General features: G+C 43.1%; 1 protein-coding gene across 1 annotated transcript in view; it reads right to left on the bottom strand.

The window, feature by feature from the left end:
• Nucleotides 1–19,682, bottom strand: part of LOC139274871 (anosmin-1) — a 297,781-nt gene that overhangs the window by 34,438 nt on the left and 243,661 nt on the right. Inside the window, exons 5-9 of the mRNA XM_070891587.1 lie at nt 15,530–15,714; nt 12,235–12,364; nt 8,294–8,499; nt 7,814–7,958; nt 1,713–1,868 (exon numbers count right to left, since the gene is read on the bottom strand). Of these exons, the coding sequence (XP_070747688.1) occupies nt 1,713–1,868; nt 7,814–7,958; nt 8,294–8,499; nt 12,235–12,364; nt 15,530–15,714 (822 nt within the window). The remainder of the gene's footprint in view (nt 1–1,712; nt 1,869–7,813; nt 7,959–8,293; nt 8,500–12,234; nt 12,365–15,529; nt 15,715–19,682) is intronic.

The following is a 19,682-nucleotide window of genomic DNA, read 5'->3' as shown; positions in this document are numbered from 1 at the left end:
CCAATGTCCATGTGCATTGTTGGTGCTCTAAGATTTTGATGAAGCTGAAGCATCCAAGATATATGGGCAATATTAACAGGTAACACAAATAACACTCACCGGTTTATTAAAAGGCATAAAGGAATCACTGAATCGTAAATGTTTATAGCACAGAAGGAGCCACTGTGCCTCTGCCAGCTCTTTGGTAGAGCAATCCAAAATTAATGGTACTGTTCTGCTCTCTCCCCATTATCTTCTATTTCAAATATTTATCCACTTTTTATTTAAAAGGTTCAAGGGTCTTTGCCTCAGGAGTAAATCCTTTTGTGAGTGTCACTCAACATGCCACTCAGATTCTGCAATGTTTCAACAATACCTAGCAATCCTTCAAATGTTTCATTAAGTCAATAACAAAATGTACATTTATTTCTGCACACAGTGCCCCCCGTTATATAAATTAGATACCAAGGAGCAAAATAAAGGTTGCAATCGAATCTTGGGAGCTCAGATGATGCTTATAAATGACTTCAGCATTAATCTTGTTAGTTATGATATTCTATTAATGCCAATGATGTTTATAACTCCTAGATAAATCATTCTTATTTTGAACAAGAGCTCATTAAACATACACATCAGCCCTGTCTGCTCATTAATGGCACTGTTCCGCTCTCTCCCCATTATCTTCATTATTTCAACTAAGAGTGTTAGAAACAATAATTAGCCTCCTATATTATTCATGGTTATTTTTATATACTTTTAGTAACTTACTGCCACACCTATGATCTCACAATTAGCACATAAGAGAGAATAATACAGACATTACAACAGGGTATTGAGCAAGCAATCTTTTACATTTTATGGAACATTTTTCCTCCTTGCTTTCCAATGACAGTATCAAATGTTCTCTGGGCAGGAGTAGAATGGGCTAGGTGTCAAATGGAGCTCCTTCTAATCTGTGTTGACAAAGTACGTTTGACAAAGACACAGCACCTCTTACTAGACCAGTGCTACCTTACCATTTCCCAAGACAATCATCATGACACCATCACTCAGTCATACTTCAATTTAGTGCTCTTATATAGGCAGTTGATCTAATCATCTCCGTCTTTCTAACTCTCTCCTCCTTAAAACCTATCTCTTTGACCAAACTTTTGGTCACCTGCACTAGTATCTCGTTATGTGGCTCGATATCAACTTTTGTTTGATAATGCTCCTGTGAAGCAGCTTGGGATGTTTTACAATGTTAAAGGCGCTATATAAATGCAAGTTGTCATTGTTTTGGTGCTCAGACTGGAATGAGGCTATCCAAATTCATCTCAAGTAAGACCTTTGTACCTAGAAAGAAAGGAAAGAAGTTTTCACTCTATCAATCTGGCTGGATTCAAACCCAGGTCATAGAGGTGAAAGACTAGTGTGCTAACCCAGTGTGCCACCCACACGAGTTAAATAAACATTACAACTGCAATTCAAAAGGCAAGTACTAAAAAGGAGTGAAAGACAAGATGCCAATGCTTTATGGAAAATAAGTCACTAACATAAGAGACTGTCACAACTGTCCCAAATGATGCTGCCTGATATCAAAAATTAATTTCTATGTTCCACCACTGCTTGTTTCCTTAATGCTTCCCTCCTACGGATAATAAACCTGCTCACTGTTACACTGAGCAAAAAGTGAGATTAAACATCCAGAGTTACTTAAGGTTTGAAGATATGTATCTTATCATAATACATACCTTCCATTTTCTTCCAGTAAACTTTAACCTGAAGTTGATTGTCCTGATAGAAAGGGGCTCCGACATCAATGAAACGCACAGTTCTTTTTCCATGAGAGGATGGGAGGGCATTGACAACACCGTGTCTGGATTTTGTTGCTGAAGATGATTGGTCTCCTTTGAAGAAATAATGCCAGTGTTAAGCCAATTGCTGCAAAATAACACATCACGTCTTGTGCAGCTGATGGATCACACCATCCAATTGCAAGTCCTGTTCATTATTTTAGACAAGTTAAGATTCCCCCAAATCCATTGCAGAAGGGGAATTCTGAAAAATGGCCACCTTGGCTTCCACTCATTGTTACAATTAGGCCATTAAACCATTTGCATTTCAGTACGTTTGCCAACAAGCCCAACCACTGCATCAGCACATTAAAGTAAACAAGGCAATGCCACTGTCTCCGGAGCACCAAGAACCACCTCAAATGCTTTTTCCCCAGCACCTCCAAAGGCAGCACCATTTCTCTGCCATACAGGCAGCGCGCTCAGTCCACCTGTACAGCTTCAACTTGAAGTGTTTCTGAAATAAAGACATGCAGTTATGCACCATCCTATAATATCTCACAGAAGCCTCAACTTACTTCACACTGTGAAGTATAGAGATTTGTCATGTAGGCAATGACCATTATCTGCACAGCAATGAGATGAGTGATCAGTTTTTAGTGGAGATTGCTTGAGGAAGGAATGTTGTCCAGGATAGTGCGAGAACCCGCTTCTCTTCCTGGCACAGTGCTGTGGAATCTCTAATGTGCATCCGAACCGATGGAATAGCTAAACAGAGTCTCAGTTTAACATCTCATCCAAAGAACACACTCCAGTCAATGGAGCACTCCTTCAGTACTGCACCAGACTGTCTGCCTCGGACATGTGCTCCAGCCTGTAGTGGGGCTTGCACTCTTCTGATTCAATGGCATAGGTCAAGTTGAGGCACCAATGTACTAATCATTACAAAGAGAGCATTAAATACCCACATTTCAGTATCGCTATAGTGCCATTAACATAAGGAACATAAGGAATATAAGAAATAGAAGCAGGAGTAAGCCATACGGCCCCTCGAGCCTGCTCCGCCATTCAATAAGATCATGGCTGATCTGATCATGGACTCAGCTCCACTTCCCCACCCGCTCCAAATAACCCCTTATCCCCTAATCGTTTAACATGCATTATCAAGTGCCGATGGTACAAATGCCAGTTCGGTGTGTGCAAATTGTATCCCGTGTTTCTTCAATCCAGCCATCACTTTAACAATTTTTCAGTGATTGGCTTCAAATCACTGATGTCTATACTGTGGAGACAGTGCCGCAGCAACATTATACTGCTGTTACCAGGAATAACAGGAGACTTGGAGACATGTGTGCCCTTTTGTGCCTCGCACTGGTGAGAAAATAGACCTTTCAATTTCCTATACTCTGTAAGTCCCATTTTCTGTCCAAATCTGTTGAATTTGAACATGCCAACACAAAGGCATGGCATGCTAAATATAAACATGCGTTCTTTACACAGCGGTAAACTGCACTTCAGACCACTAAGTAAAATCTATTTCCTTGCTCTATGAATCTTAGATTTGTGCTTAACATCACCATCGGTTTAGGTGCAAATGGCTCAAATTAGATGTTTAAACTGTGACTCCAATCTGTTCCTTAAATGAGTGACAAGTTTGTATTATATTACACAAATATTGACTGCTTTAAAAGGCTATATGTATTACCTTATAGATTAGAAAGTTGACTTGGAGTATATTATGGTTCCAAAAGCCAAAGGCTTTTGTAAATATGACAGTACTTGAGTACTTACAGCCAGTGACTGGAGTCAATATTTGTTTTAGTTATATATACTTTTCACTATTAGAAGTTCAGCTCATTGGCCACATGAAGTCAGTTCAGTACATTTGACAGCAATCACCTTCACTGTGGGATAAAGAGGGAAAGGTCGCTCTATTGTGTTTGCTGTTCTATTATCTTCTGATGATACATCCTGAAGAATGCAGCACTTCCTAGCTAGTCAATAGTCTATATTGAAAATGAGATTATATTTAACAAACCACATTCAGGTTTCTAGTCCACGTATCCTTTTGTTTATGTGCAAATAGTCAGCTTTTGAAAGTTATGATGCAAAAATATTATCTCGAAAGTACCCCCATCCTTAAAAGTTGCGGAATGGGACAGCATATATCATAAGAACGATATGGAGCCGGTCAGCATAGTGAGACACTGAAGCATTCAGAGGACAAGAGGAATGCATTGTTACCAGGAGCAAAGGTCATTTCATTGTTATTTTGCCTAGAAAGCTGCAGCCATCTCTACTCTTACCCTCTGATCTCACTTGCTGAAGACTGTGAAGTCACTCAATACCCGATTGTCATAATTTAATAGAAAAATAAAGGGATTCTACACTTATTCAATATGTTTGCTGACATAAAGTAATACATCTTGAAGGTTCTTATTTTTTTCAGTCTTTACAATGTTTTTTTTTACAAATTTCTATCTAATCAGAAAATCACTAAGCATGTAGAAGATATTTTTTTTGCTTATCCTGTATCGAGGTGTATAGTAGTAGCCTCATGATATTGAGAAAACAAGAGGATATTATAGGTAGTTGTGACAAAATATGTACGAAAGTGCAGAATCCTCACCCTGCCTACCCACTTCCTCTCTCTCAACCTGATGCAGTGCCTCTCTATGCCTGTCTGCTTATACCCTGAAGGTCCTGCCTCTCCCCGTCTGCCTGTCTGAATCAGAGGATTCTGCCCTTCTCTGCCGGCAAACTGATTCCCAATACCCTTACCCCCTTGTGGTGGCCGCAACAAATTGAGTGAAACAAAAACAGAAGAGTGAAAGGGAAGAGAAAAATGGAAAGTGAAAAGAAGTAAGAAAGAGATGTGAAGTGACGAGGAAGGGGAACAAAGTGAAGGAAGACAGAACAGCGAAAGTAACAGAAGAAAGCTAGAGACACAGAAGTGAAGGAGGAGTGTCATTGATAGCATGGATGTAGTTCTCCCGTTATCTGCAATACACTCCACTATAAAGTCATTGACTCCAGAGACGCACCAGAATTGCAGACCACATTTCTCTGGGACTTTTGCACTCGATGTAATTTTTGAAGGTAAGATTATTTTATTTTTGCAAGGTTCCACATATAGCAATGCGATAATGACCAGAAAATAGCATAGAGGTGAATAGCAGAGATGCATTTAAGGGGAAGCTAGATAAGTACATGAGGAAGAAAGGAATAGAAGGATATGTTGATAGGATGAGATAAAGTAAGATGGGAGGAGGCTCGTGTGGAGCATAGACATCGACATAACCTGTTGGGCCGACTGGCCTGTTTCTGTGCTGTAACTAGTATGGGGTCATTTTAACCCCCAAAAATGGGTGGGTTTGGGTCAGATGAGAATTTAAAATGTAAAAACTTCCAAATCCGGCTCCAACATGCATCAAACCCGCCCACTTCTGGTCTTAACAGAGGCGGGACGTGGGGCAGATGACCAATCCACTCTCGGAGGCGGGTTGGTCGGTAAAAGCTTTTAAGGAGGCTGCGAGCCTCCTTTCTAATACACCCCACCCCCCCCCCCCCGAACGCCATCTCGCCCCCTCCCCGAACACCATCACGCCTCCCCCTCGAACACCATCTCGCCCCCCCCAAACACCATCTCACCCCCCCGAACACTATCTCTCCCCCCCCAACCACCACCTCGCCCCCCCACCCCCGACCACCACCTCGCCCCCCCCCCCGGTCACCACCTCGCCCCCCCACCCCCGACCACCACCTCGCCCCCCCCCCCGGTCACCACCTCGCCCCCCCACCCCCGACCACCACCTCGCCCCCCCCCCGGTCACCATCTCGCCCCCCTTCGACCACAATCTTGCCATCCAACCCCTGCCGACCACCACCCTCCCCGACCACCATCTCGCCCCCCGACCACCATCTTAGCACCCACCCACCCCCCGACCACCATCTCGCGCCCCCCCACACCCTGCCCCCCCCAACGACCAACATCTCGCCCTCCCCACAATCTTGTACCCCATCCTAGACCTGGCCCCAACGGCAATCTCTCCCTACCTATTCCTCGCTGTGACCTTCTGCTGGAGGCTTTCCCACCCGACAGGCAGCCAGCCTGTCAGGAGGGAAAGCTGGAGAAAAAATCTAAAAGGTTTTAATTGCATATCTCCTCCTCCCCACAACTTGGCAAATATTAGGTCCCATGTAATTATCTGTGCAATAAACAAGGGGAAGCAGCGCATAGAGGATTTAAGGAACATTGCTCTCTTTCTTTGAGGATATAACGAGCATGGTGGATAGAGGTGTACCGATGGATGTGGTGTATTTAGATTTCCAAAAGGCATTCGATAAGGTGCCACACAAAAGGTTACTGCAGAAGATAAAGGTACGCGGGGTCAGTGGAACTGGATTAGCATGGATCGAGAATTGGCTGGCTAGCAGAAAGCAGAGAGTCGGGATAAATGGGTCCTTTTCGGGTTGGAAATCGGTGGTTAGTGGTGTGCCACAGGGATCGGTGCTGGGACCACAACTGTTTACAATATACATAGATGACCTGGAAGAGGGGACAGAGTGTAGTGTAACAAAATTTGCAGATGACACAAAGATTAGTGGGAAAGCGGGTTGTGTAGAGGACACAGAGAGGCTGCAAAGAGATTTAGATAGGTTAAGCGAATGGGCTAAGGTTTGGCAGATGGAATACAATGTCGGAAAGTGTGAGGTCATCCACCTTGGAAAAAAAACCTGTAAAAGAGAATATTATTTGAATGGGGAGAAATTACAACATGCTGCGGTGCAGAGGGGCCTGGGAGTCCTTGTGCATGAATCCCAAAAAGTTAGTTTGCAGGTGCAGCAGGTAATCAGGAAGGTGAATGGAATGTTGGCCTTCATTGCGAGAGGGATGGAGTACAAAAGCAGGGAGGTCCTTCTGCAACTGTATAGGGTATTGGTGAGGCCGCACTTGGAGTACTGCGTGCAGTTTTGGTTACCTTACTTAAGGAAGGATATACTGGCTTTGGAGGGGGTACAGAGACGATTCACTAGGTTGATTCCGGAGATGAGGGGATTACCTTATGATGACAGATTGAGTAGACTGGGTCTTTACTCGGAGTTCAGAAGGATGAGGGATGACCTTATAGAAACATTTAAAATAATGAAAGGGATAGACAAGATAGAGGCACAGAGGTTGTTTCCACTGGTAGGGGAGACTAGAACTAGGGGGCACAGCCTCAAAATACGGGGGAGCCAATTTAAAACCGAGTTGAGAAGGAATTTCTTCTCCCAGAGGGTTGTGAATCTGTGGAATTCTCTGCCCAAGGAAGCAGTTGAGGCTAGCTCATTGAATGTATTCAAATCACAGATAGATAGATTTTTAACTGATAAGGGAATTAAGGGTTATGAGGAGCGGGCGGGTAAGTGGAGCTGAGTCCACGGCCAGATCAGCCATGATCTTGTTGAATGGCGGAGCAGGCTCGAGGGGCTTGATGGCCTACTCCTGTTCCTAATTCTTATGTTCTTAAAACCCTTTACGAAGTGTAACAGTGCTGAGGGAGAGAAACGGAAGTGTCTAATACATGATTTCCCCAAATAGCACAATGTAAAGGCAGCCCTAATTGCAGTAGATCTCATATGGGAAAAAGTGGGAAGGAGTGTGATAAGATGGGATAGACCTTCACTCCAGTGGTAAAGCATTCAATAATATCCGATACATTTCACATTTTTACACAATGGAAACTGTAGATTCGAAATTACAGGCGACAATGTCAGTGTACAAATCATTTAGCATGCTTGTATGAACTTGCTCTCTCAGCTATTATTACACATTAATTTTAAATGGAATGATGCCTCTGCTAAAATAGTGGAGAGAGGAATTTGATATGACTGCAGCGAGCCTTCAAACAGTAACATCGCTGAGTGACTTCCAGGCTTAGGTTATTAAAATGTAAAAAAACATTTAAAACATTGGCACAGTGAGCATTAAACATCAATCTCAAGTTCATTTCCGCAACCGAGTGCCATCACAGCTATTAACACTGTAATAATCAGAAAAGAAAATCATTCCTTACTTATGCTGGGTGTCCGAGGAGTGCCAAAATACAGAGAGACTTTGGCACCTTTTAGACGAACTTGACCCCAATACGTTACAGCTTGCAGATCCACCATATAGCTGTTGTTCGGCTGGAGTCCTTCCAAGACCACATGGTTTTGAGACTGTAAAGAGAATGAAACACTGTTGATATGCATACAGTACATTGGTCTGATTATAAACCTCTAAACTCTGCTTCCAACATGGAACACAAGCAGAAAATTCAAATGTGGTCTTTGAAAACAGAATTCCTGTGTTTATTGAACTACCCGATCAAATGTAGCCCTCATTTGCAAACTAAAATAACATACAATCATCATAAATTGTTAGGTAGATGCACATACAAATATGTAGAGATGTGTTATATTCCTGTTTCACTGCATGGAAAATACACAGCCACACAAAGCAGTTTTGTCTTGTACCTTTTCTTTTTTTTTGTTAACTGTTTTTTTCCACTCACCCCAATTATGGTTTTCCTTCTTTTCTTCTTGGCTGGTACGACTGATTTTGCATTGACGGTCCAGCTCCAGAACACCTTGTAATGGTGAACAGGGATATCAGGCTCTTCCAACACATCCCAGAGGATCCTAGTGGTAATAGTGCCATCGCTATTTGCAGTAAAGTTGCCGACTCTCACGTTAGATGGTGCAGGTGGGGCTGAAGGATCTGAAACCACGCAGGGAGGGAATCAGTGAAAGCTGAAGATTCGACAGTGCAGTGTATTTAATGGTCAGCCTCTTTTAAAATCAAACTACGCTCAGAAATTGATTGAAAACTTTCATGTGCGAAGCATTTAACATCTGCTCGGCTTCAGTAAGTACAACATTCTGGCCACTCTCGGGAAGTACCTTTAATTCTCGAGGTGCACACTGAGATCAAAATGTTATTGTAGCCTTAGGCTTGCTGAGTGCAGATAACATCTTTTTTCTAGTGTTATTGATTAGCCTCTCGCCCAATATATGAGGATGGAGTGCCTTTAAGTGGAGAAATCTATAAAGCACAATGTAAGGTACAGTAAAGTTGACAATAAAAGGATAATCTCCAAAATGCTGCTCCTGGTGAGGACTGGTTGTAAAATCATAAATTTCCAGCATGTGCTTCTGGTATACCAGGCTCCTGCTGGAGTGAGAAGTCGCAAAATTACTCCTTTAAAGTCTTCCTACCCTAGTTTACTTTCTGTCTGAAGAGCTTGCTTTTTGGGTATGTTGTTGTCCTCTTTGGGACCAAGGAGCGCAACTTTTCCACTCTTGTCAACGTTAAACACTCCAAGTGAAGGAAAACATGGACAGCTGCAGAGTGAATCTTTATACTGCCCCAAATGTGTGCCTTTTCTCCTTCCTTAAAAGAGCGCCCCTTACAGCATCACAGTCACATTTGCCATGCCAACCATTCCTGTGGCTTGACCGAGTGGGAATGGCAATTTAGTACCAGATTTTTGTGGGCCTGCACCTATTAGAAAGTGGAGTGAGACGTGCTATTTTACAAAGAGGTCAAAATCTATAGAACATGATCCCAGTAATGCTCGCTAGTATCTTCCAGCACTGACCCTGCTGGAGTTTATGGGGTCAGTGGGAGCACATCTCATTAGAAAGCACATGCACCACTTCAGCTGTATCTCTGGTGTCCACCTGCCCTGTGCTATATAAAGCTTAACCATTCACCTACCCATGGGGGAGGAGGCATTGTCCAGGCCCTGCCTTCCACATACCAAACTCTGCCTCCAGCCCCCCCCCCCCCCCCCCAAACTCTGGTCCCATTCCCCTCAGCCCCTAGAGCAAGGTGGGTAATCTGGCAGGCATCAAATGCGCGGGTTGCAAAAAAAAACATTATTCGTGAAAGTGGGCTTATAGCTAAAAAGGGGCGCGTAAACTGCTTTTTAGCGTACACCAGCGCCAGAATGTATGACGGCAAACATTCGGGCGCTGGTAGTCGGCGCCAGCGCCCCAACTATGGGGAAACTTTTAACTGACTATCAACGCCATAAAAATCGCTGGCCTCCAAAACTGGGCAAAATAGGGGCCAATGAGTAGAGCTTGTCACAGTCTTGTACATGCAGTGGGACTACAATTCCCAGTGCACAAACTTTTTATTTTTATTTATTTATTGCCATATTCTAATTATCGCTGATACTCTGCTGTGTTCTTTACCTTATGAATATTGTTTCAGGGACAGAAATGAGAGCTACAATTTAGATAACTTAATAATTGGCACAAAAGCAACTAGTTGGGAGTCTTTTATACCTTTTAGGTACAAGCATTAGCAAAGGGACCACCTTGAGCATAAACTTAACAAGATGTTACAAGTTTTGAAACACAACGCCATCTTTAGAATCCTTTTTAAGTATTTCTGCAGAGCTATTAAGGGCCCCTCAGCCCTGCAGATGCAAACCTTTGTGCTAACGTATCCCTTTCAATGCAAAACTTTCTTTGCTGGTACAGGTATATATTTCCTGTCATGTATCAGCAAACAGTGGTTCTCTGCAAATTTCTGCTGTTTAACAGAAAAGCCATAGGTATCCTGAATGGGTCTGCAGCTACAGTATTCGTGGAATCTACCACTTGCGGAGCAGGAGGGAGGTTCTTCTTTGCACTGTGTGTAATCCGAAATGTTCTTTTTGAACAAATTTACAATTTTGTTACACATAGTGCACAGAGGAAATTTTCCCCTTAGTGATGGTTGTTTTCTGAAATTTGGATAAAGAATTGCTATCAGAGTAGTCTCGAAAACTTAACTGAATGGCATTGCCCATTAACATCTACTACATCCCATTCTGGGACCAACTGCACTACATTGTAAAACTGTATTAGTCCCAAATGGCTACCAAAGGGATTATTGTAGTCAAGACCATTGCCCCTTTCTTTGATTTATATCACTATGACTTATATTTTCTATTATACAGTATTTTAATATTGAATTAAATATACTTCAATATATTCATTTTAAAAGGGGCACGTGTGCAACAAATGTGTGAAAATAAAATAAAATAAAATCACCTATTGTAACAGAAAGCTTTACAGTTTTTCATTCAGACTGACATTAATTCTTCCTTGACATGTACAACAAATGCCACAATAAGAATATTCAATAAAAATCGTCATTCTGAATTTTTTTTCCCCTCGTAATGCTTAATAATTGTAAATCTGAGCTCGCTAGATGTTTGCCAGCCAAGGGCACCAAAGGACACGGAGCCAAGGCAGGTGGATGGAGCCAAGATACATACCAGCCACGATCTCACTGAATGGCAGTACAGTCTAGAGGAGTTAAATGGCCCACTCCTGTTCCTCCTCTGTTCCATCCTATCAGCATTGACTGCTCCCAATACCAGACACAGCAAGTGCTGAAAATGTTTTATTCTACTTGATTTTTAAACAGTTTCTGTTAACTGTAAAGGGTTGCGGGTGGATGTTCGGGTCTTCTGCGCTCCATTTTACGCTCTGGAGCAGCGGCAATGGCGGCGGTGAGGAATTCTGGGTGGGCGGTCAGCCTCCAACGCTCCGCAGGGATCCTCGGGTCCGATTTTACGGCACCTGATTGCGACACCGGTGCACTTTTTGACTCCCATTCAACCCATACGCCCACAGTGTGCCCAGCAGTGACAGCCTGGTATCCAACGATACTGACTGCAGAGGACTGTAATGGGTTCCTAAAGGCAAGTGTGATTATTTTTTCTTTTAATTTTTTTTTTTGCGATTTATGTTATGGTGGCGTGGGCAATATTTTGGGAAATGATTTTGTGGGGGGGGGTTTGGAGTTTTTCTTTCTCCCCAGGCATCTCTCAAAGTGCTCCTGGCCCAGCTCTTTAGCTTGGGAGTTTCCCATCCTAGCGCCCAAGAAAGGTGTACAACACCTCCCTTAGCGCTGCGCCCCCTGACTCCGGGCCCAGCTGCCCAATTTTACTTACTGAGGTGCAAACTGTTCCCGGGCACAAACGTTACCACCCCGAAATCATCAAAACCGAAAGTCCAGCCGCCAATGATATTTTGATATTTAAGCAGTTTCATTATTCAAACATTAATATTTGTTTTAGAGCCAAAGTTCATGAATTAAAAACTTTAAAAACTGGTTCGACCAGGGAGTTTCAAATTGTCTTGAATCTACTGGCAGTCTAAAGGTTAATGTTTAACATGCTGTTCATAAAGACAATAATGGGATCAAGTGGCTTTCATTGTATACTGTAGATTTACTGAGGATTATGAGCACAGTTGAAAAGAATGCTCCATTATGGCTAGATTACTAACTATATTCACCACAGAAACCACAATTATTTCAGGCACTTTGCTAAATCTGGGAAAATCCACCTGCTTCAAGACTTTTAAGCAAAGGGGGAGAAAAAAAGATGAAGGTAGCTCTTATCCTTGGCCAAACTCTAGACTGGTGTGAGATGTGAGGAGTCATACAAACCTTTCGAGGAGCGGAAGTGTTTGCTGGGAGCAGTGAATCCCCTGGTGCCATGTACATTAATGGCAGCAACTCGAAACTGATACCACCTACTAGGTCGGATGTCCGGCAGCTGAACTCGCTCTTCTGTGGTCTGGTGGCACAAAAATGTTTTTTTTTTGTTTAAATAATTTTAAGAAATTCAAACTATCAATTTGAATCAAATCAATACCAACAAGAAATACATCAATCTGTGCAATTTTTTTAATTTCATGTGATGTGGGAGTCACTAGCAAGGCCAGCATTTATTTCCCATCCCTAATTGCCTTTGAGGTGGTGGTGAACCGCCTACTTGAACCGTTGCGGTCCGTGTGGTGAATGTACTCCCACAGTGCTGTTGGGGAGGGAGTTCCAGGATTTTGACCCAGTGACGATGAAGGAATGACGATATACTTCCAAGTCAGGATGGTGTGCGACTTGGAGGGGCACTCGGAGGTGTTGGTGTACCCACGTGCCTTCCCCTTGTCCTTCTAGGTGGCAGAAGTTGCGGGTTTGGGAGATGCTGTCGAAGAAGCCCTGGAGAATTGCTGCAGTGCAGCTTGTAGATGGTGCACACTGCAGCCATGGTGCGGTGGTCGTGGATATGCATGAGGCATTTCTGGTGGGCACCACTTCTAAACTTTGCTACAAATATTGGTTTTGCCTTATAAATTACACTGACTTCTAACACGTCTCAATATACCTGGCACTGACACACGGGACCTGTGCTATTTTTTCCCAAATTTTTCCTTTACTGTTCTAGCTAAGGCATCTCTACTGCAGTGTGGTTCCACAAGCATTGAGAACCTCCTAGGATCCTATTGTATCATATGTGAAGCTGGGTATTAAGAGTCAGCAGACTAATGAGAGGTGATCTCATTGAAACATATAACATTCTTACAGGGCTTGACAGGGTAGATGCAGGGAGGATGTTTCCCCTGGCTGGGGAGTCTAGAACTAAGGGGTCACAGGCTCAGAATAGGGGGACGGCCTTTTAGGACTAAGATGAGGAGAAATTTCTTCACTCAAAGTTTGTGAATCTTTGGAATTCTCTACTACAGAAGGCTGTGAACGCTCAGTCATTGAGTTTATTCAAGACAGAGATCGATAGATTTTTGGATATTAAAGGAATCAAGGGATATGGGGATAGTGCAGGAAAGTGCAGTTAAGGTAGAAGATTAGCCATGATCTTATTAAATGGCGGAGCAGGCTCGAAGGGCCAAATGACCTACTCCTGCTCCAATTTCTTATGTTCTTATGTAATTGACAGTGGAGGACAGGGCGCCCAAGCCCGATCCTATCCTCACTCAATGGGCAGACTGTTTCTAGTGTCATTTGATAATGATTGGCTGACTTTCCCCCTCTCTAGTCCAGGGATGCTGAGACCAATTACAGTGCCTTTGGTGCCATCACGCCTGGGATAAGAAATCTTAGTGAAGAACATGTACTAAATTGAGACTCATAGGACACCAGGCATTGTATTTAACCGTTGCGCCATAGGGAGAACCTCTTGTGTTTTCTTTAACTATCACGTTACGATAGCAAGCTATGAAAAACTAAATGCAATAAGGTGTCAATCAAGATGCTTGCTGGCACTAATAGATTACAGGCCTCGTCCTTGAATTTCAGAGGTGAAAGCAGAGCTGCCTCAACCTGTCAGTCTCTGTGTTTCTCTCACTTTCGCTCTCTCTCTCTCTCGCTCACATAGGCAACGTGAAATAGAGCAGAGCAGGAACATGCTGCAGCAGTAGTTACTCAGACCTGTCATTTTGTTTAAAAACAAAATCGCTTTTTAGCACTGCAGATTGTTGATAATATAATTATAACATTCGCCAGTAAAGGAAGAACGTGTCACTGCAATGCAAATAGCATGGATATAAAACCATTATTCTTTTTCCTTACACTCACAGCTGCAGTTTCTCAAAGGCTGCTGGTGCAGTTTCACTAGAAGTAGGCTCCAGGAAAGTGCTGCTGCATGCATTGTCAATAAAGTGCCGGCATATGCCTTTGCATGTAATGGTACTGCGCACTTTAAAATAAAATGTACACACAATCCCTTTGGGAACGTTTACAATCGGTAAACTGATTACGGTCATTAAACCGCACATTGACGTAAACAGGACACTTTCCAATTAGCTGACTACTAATTAGTACCATTCTCCACGAGCTTTTAGATTAACAGAGGTCAGCTTATTCATCCTCCCACCACCACCCAAAGCTTGTGAAAGAAAATGCTGCATCTCATAGTTAGCTGAATATTGCATTTACTGTTACAACGTTTCTGTTCACACTGCAGTTACAAACTGGTAAACCAAGAACAATCATAAAATAACACAATAAAACACAGGGTAACTGGTTCGACTTGAACATAGTCATGGACCAGCAGTAAGAGAAATCAAATGGCAGATATTCATCCGTATGCTTGCAATTCAATAGCATATATAATGAAACTTGGGACAGCAAGTTACAGATTGAATGAAATAACACTTGTGGTATCTGCACAGATACCGTGTTACAGTTTCCGAGTTGCATTGTCAGGTTGCCCAGAGCTGTCATCCCACTCAACATCACTATGTAAAATTATCCAGCTAGGCAGATAGTCCTAGTTTTGTGCCTGCTGGGTTAAATCAGGGGAGAAAAACTTGATTTTACATGAGTATGGCATTAGTTAACCATGATGGACTTCAAGCTCATGTACAGGTATAAAAAGTGCATAAAAAGATTAATGTAATGTTGACCTTTATCTCCGGGGAGGGGGGGGGATTGGAATTTTAAAGTGAGGAATTCATGAAGTGATGCTTCAGTTGTACGGAACCTTGGTCAGACCCACATCTGGAGTACTGTGTTCAGGTTTTGCATTCACCAAACCTCAGGAAAGAGATATTGGCCTTGAAGGGGGTACGACACAGATTAATTAGAATGAAGCTAGGGCATAAAGGGTTAAATTATGAGGATAGGTTGCATAAACATGACTTGTATTCCCTTGAGTTTATATGGTTGAAGGGTGATCTAATCAAGATATTTAAAATGTTTATGGGTTTCAGTAGAGTAGGTGGAGAGAAATGATTTGCACCGTTGGGAATATCCACAACAAGAGGGCATAATCTCAAAATTAGATGTGAAATCAGGAAGCATCTTTTCATACAAAGGGTCGTGGAAATCTGGAACGTGCTTCCCAAAAGGCTATGGATGCTGGGTCAATTGAAATTTTCAAGCATAGTTTGATGTTATTTGAGCACAATCTGAAAAACGAACAACTAGTTCACGTCCAATTGCTGACCTGTGCTACTGTTTGCCAGTTGGAAGCATCATCTTCGCTGGGATGGATGCCATAGTTCCATCTTCGCTGCACCACGTAAATAACTGGTTCAACAGAAATGTTGAACTTCGACGACCATTTGATCTGCAGATTTCCAGGTTGTAACTCTGCAAAACTTAGCTCCTTTCTGGGTTTCAGTGGGACACCTACATCAGAGGGTACAATAGGAGGTCATCATTAGAGCGGTTAAAGAACACAGGTAGTGATGCACAAAATATTCAGGTACATAAAGAGAGAAAGGCATAGACATATAAATGAATACAGATAAAATTAAAAAACCAAGAGTGACAATTGATAGAGAATTCAAACAGGCTGCATTTAGACAGACTGTGAAAATTCACAGACCCCCCAAGTCAAGGCTGCTACATGCAGTTCGGCATGTTGCATTAACTCATCAATCAACTTGACATTTTCGGACCTTGGGTAGCGAGCCAATTAAAACATTAAAAGAATATTGATTGAGCCAATAATGTCAAAGAAGGCGAATTCTTTTCTGTAAATTGAACCAGGTATAAATACAGCCATTTTGACCATGTGGTTTCAGTAAGACAAAGAAACTGGCAATCAGCCAGCAGCTTGTTACTCTCTGCCAAGATTAAAAAGTTAAAACGACCATCGGAGTTCATATTTCATTGGAAATTAAGAGATCTAACAATTTTGGCACTGCGAACAGGATCGCTGAGGAAAGAAACTGAATTTTGGACATCGGACCTACATACTGAGGTAAGGACACCTCTTTTTCAAAAAAAAGTCCTCGGTCAAAAGTCTAAATTCGCCTCTCCTTCTACGCGATTCCGAAAGCCTCCGGTTTGCGAACCCTCCAGTTGGTAGTCGGCTCGAGGTCCCATAGACGTCTAAACTTCGGCGGTGTGTTAGTTAATTAATCACCGATCTATTGATCGGCTAGCAAGCCTACGACTCGGGACCCTAGTAAAGAACTCAGTATAATGGCAGCAGGAGATAAGAACAAAGAATTGCCTACAACTGTTAAAGGTGGGCAGGCACCACCTGAAGTTTCGCTAGATTTAATTCTCGAACAGTTGAAAGAATACATAGAGCAACAATTCAACTTATCTAAAACCTGTATTAAGATCGAACAAAAGTACGGAACCTCCAAAGGACAATGGTCCTTGGACGAGATTAAAAGGGTCTGGGGAAAAACGACCCGTATGAAAAATAAAGAGCGAACGAGATGGTCCCTAGCGGTTATGGGCCAGATCCGAAACCGGAATGAAATTATAATGCGTTCCCAACATGATCGAGAACTGACCAGTACAAAGGATCAATTGCAAGCAGTTTGTGCACAGCTGCGACAGAAAAAGCTTGAACTTGAAAAGCTGGAAGCGGAAGTTAAAGATCTTAAAGGTGAAATTAAAGAATGGAAAAAATCATTAGGTCAAGAGACAGTAATAGGAAAAGGAAAATGTATTGATCAATTCCCAGGGTACCCATGTTTGGATAAATTAAAAGCGCAAACCCGAAGACACGACCGAGGAATAGACACGGATTCTGAATCCTCCGACAATACAGTGTCGGAGGATGATGAAGAATTAGGGGTGCGCTTTGCCCCGTTTAAAAAAAGACGAGTTGTAGTCAAATCAGAAGAAACTGCGGATGAGGGCGGAACCAAAAAAACAAAGAGAAGGGTGTATGGAGAATACTTAGTTCATGCTCCGGCAGACCCAGAGAAAATTGATAAATGGTCCAAGGAATTGCCCAATCCAAAGAAAGGGGGAGTAAAAACGTGGGACCAATTGGACTGCTTAAGAAATATATATCAACTTCATCCCTGGGACAGAGTGCAAATTTTGACCATAATGGTGCCAAAAACACAGGGAAGAAAATTGCACGACAAGGTAGATGAAGCTTTGGGGCAGAATGAGCAAGAATTAGACGCAGGATGGGAGGCGATTAAACACTGGCTGCAAGCCTTCAGTCCAGCTAAGACAGACTGGGGAAAAATTGCAGCTTTCCAACAGAAAGGAACAGAGGAGGTCCTGGAGTATGACGAGCGGTTTAGATGCACGTGGCTAGAACATTCGGGTATGAATAATACGGATGAGGAAATGGATGAACAAGCGTTTGGACCCCTGAAAGCAGCTTTCATGGCAGGTCTAAAGCCAGAACTGTCCAAAATGCTTAAGGTAGTGTTACCGGACTGGGAAGGTAGAGGAACTACCTTTGCAGCATTGGTGGATCGATGTAACCAATTAGATCGGGATATGGGAGCTAAAGTCCGAGCTGTACAGGCTATGGGATGGAAATCCCAGGATTCCAATAAACAGTTATTAGGAAAATTACCCGGAAAATGTCATTATTGTGGGAAAGAAGGTCACTGGGTCAAGACGTGCAGGGCAAAACAGCAAGGTCGTGGATAGGCCCAGTAGATCAACCCCTTTTGGGAATGGACGTTTTAATCCAAATAGATTCATCGTTGCATTTCGAGGATGGTCGGGTGACATGGTCAATTAGAACTTTGAAGAAAGAAGAATTGAAGGAACACCCGATATGGGCTAAAGATAAGAACGATTGTGGCCTACTCCAGATGGAGCCTGCGTCATTTATAGGGACCAAGCCTCCATGCACTAAACAGTATCCCATCAGTCCATTTGCCATCGCGGTTATTCAGCAATTGGAGAAACAAGGGGTGCTTATTAAAACGCATAGCTCCTCCAATAGCCCCGTGTGGCTGGTACAGAAATCTAATGAGACTTGCCGTTTGACTGTCGATTATAGGAAAGCTAACCAGTGTATTGATCAAAAAGCTCCTTTGATCGCAGATCCCTCCACCATTTTTAATGCCCTCAAACCGGAACATAAATATTTCTCGGTTATAGATATGGCCAATGGATTTTGGTTGGTGCCTCTGGCACCGGAGGTTCGACAGTGGTTTGCTTTCACGGTCCAAAGACAACAGTATACTTGGACCCGGTTACCGCAGGGTTTCCACAATAGCCCTACGGTATTCCACATGGCTTTACAAAGCCATTTGCGAGAATTACCTCCCCTGCCAGCCACAGTCATCCAATATGTAGACGATATCCTGCTAGCTTCAAACACGGAAGAACAGCATGAAGAAGATTTACAAGCTTTGCTGGATCACCTTCGGCTGAAAGGACATAAAGCCAGCATCGACAAAGCACAAATATCCCAAGAAGAGGTTGTATACCTGGGACAAAAGATTTCACAAGGAAAGAGAGAACTTACCCAGGATAGAACTGCAGCCATTCGGGCTGCTAAAAAACCCACCACTATTCAGGAACTAAGGTCTTTTTTGGGATTGTGTAACTTTAACAGAAATTGGATTGACTCCTTCACACAGCTTGCTCAGCTACTGAATGATATTTTAAAGGGGAAACGTGCCTCTAAAGAAGCCATCACCCTCACTAAAGAACAGCAAGAGGCCTTCCTGAGTTTGAAAAAGGCTTTGTATTCGGCACCGGCTCTGGGAATCCCCGACAGTGGTAAGCCATTTACCCTGTTTGTCCATGAGAAAGAAGGATATATGACAGCTATACTGACACAAGAACATGGGGATCGGCAAAGACCTATTGGCTATTATTCGGCAAAACTGGATGCGGTAGCCCTCGGATGGGGAAGTTGCCTAAGGGCCATGGAAGCTACATGTCGAGCGGTAATGATCACTGCGGGTCTAGTCCTCGACCAAAAGCTGATTGTCAAGTGCCCCCAGACCGTACACACTTTGCTGTCTATGAATAGAATGTCTCAGGTGACGGCAGCAAGATGGACCTGCTGGACAGCAGTTTTGGAAGCTCCTAATCTCCATATCGTCCGGGCCAGCCCGGTTAATCCCGCAACTATGCTCCCGATGTCAGAATCGAGGGAGCAGGAGGGGGGAGAATGTGAAGAGCATGACTGCGTGGAGATTTTAAAAGAAACAGAAGAAGCAGCCTTCGCAGCAGAGGAGCCTCTGCACAACCCAGACCTCATCCTGTTTACAGATGGTTCCTCCTTTGTTGACAATGGTACCAGAAAAGCAGGATGGGCAGTTACAACCTTATATGAGGTAGTGGCAAAAGGACGTTTACCCTCAGGAACGTCAGCACAACAGGCCGAGTTACGGGTCCTGTCAGAAGCATGTCGAATAGCAGAA

The sequence above is a fragment of the Pristiophorus japonicus genome, chromosome 10 (genome assembly GCF_044704955.1).
Source record: "Pristiophorus japonicus isolate sPriJap1 chromosome 10, sPriJap1.hap1, whole genome shotgun sequence".
NCBI lineage: Eukaryota > Metazoa > Chordata > Chondrichthyes > Pristiophoridae > Pristiophorus > Pristiophorus japonicus.
The sequence above is the reverse complement of the archived record's forward strand: the minus strand, read 5'-3'. Positions and strand labels throughout refer to the sequence as shown.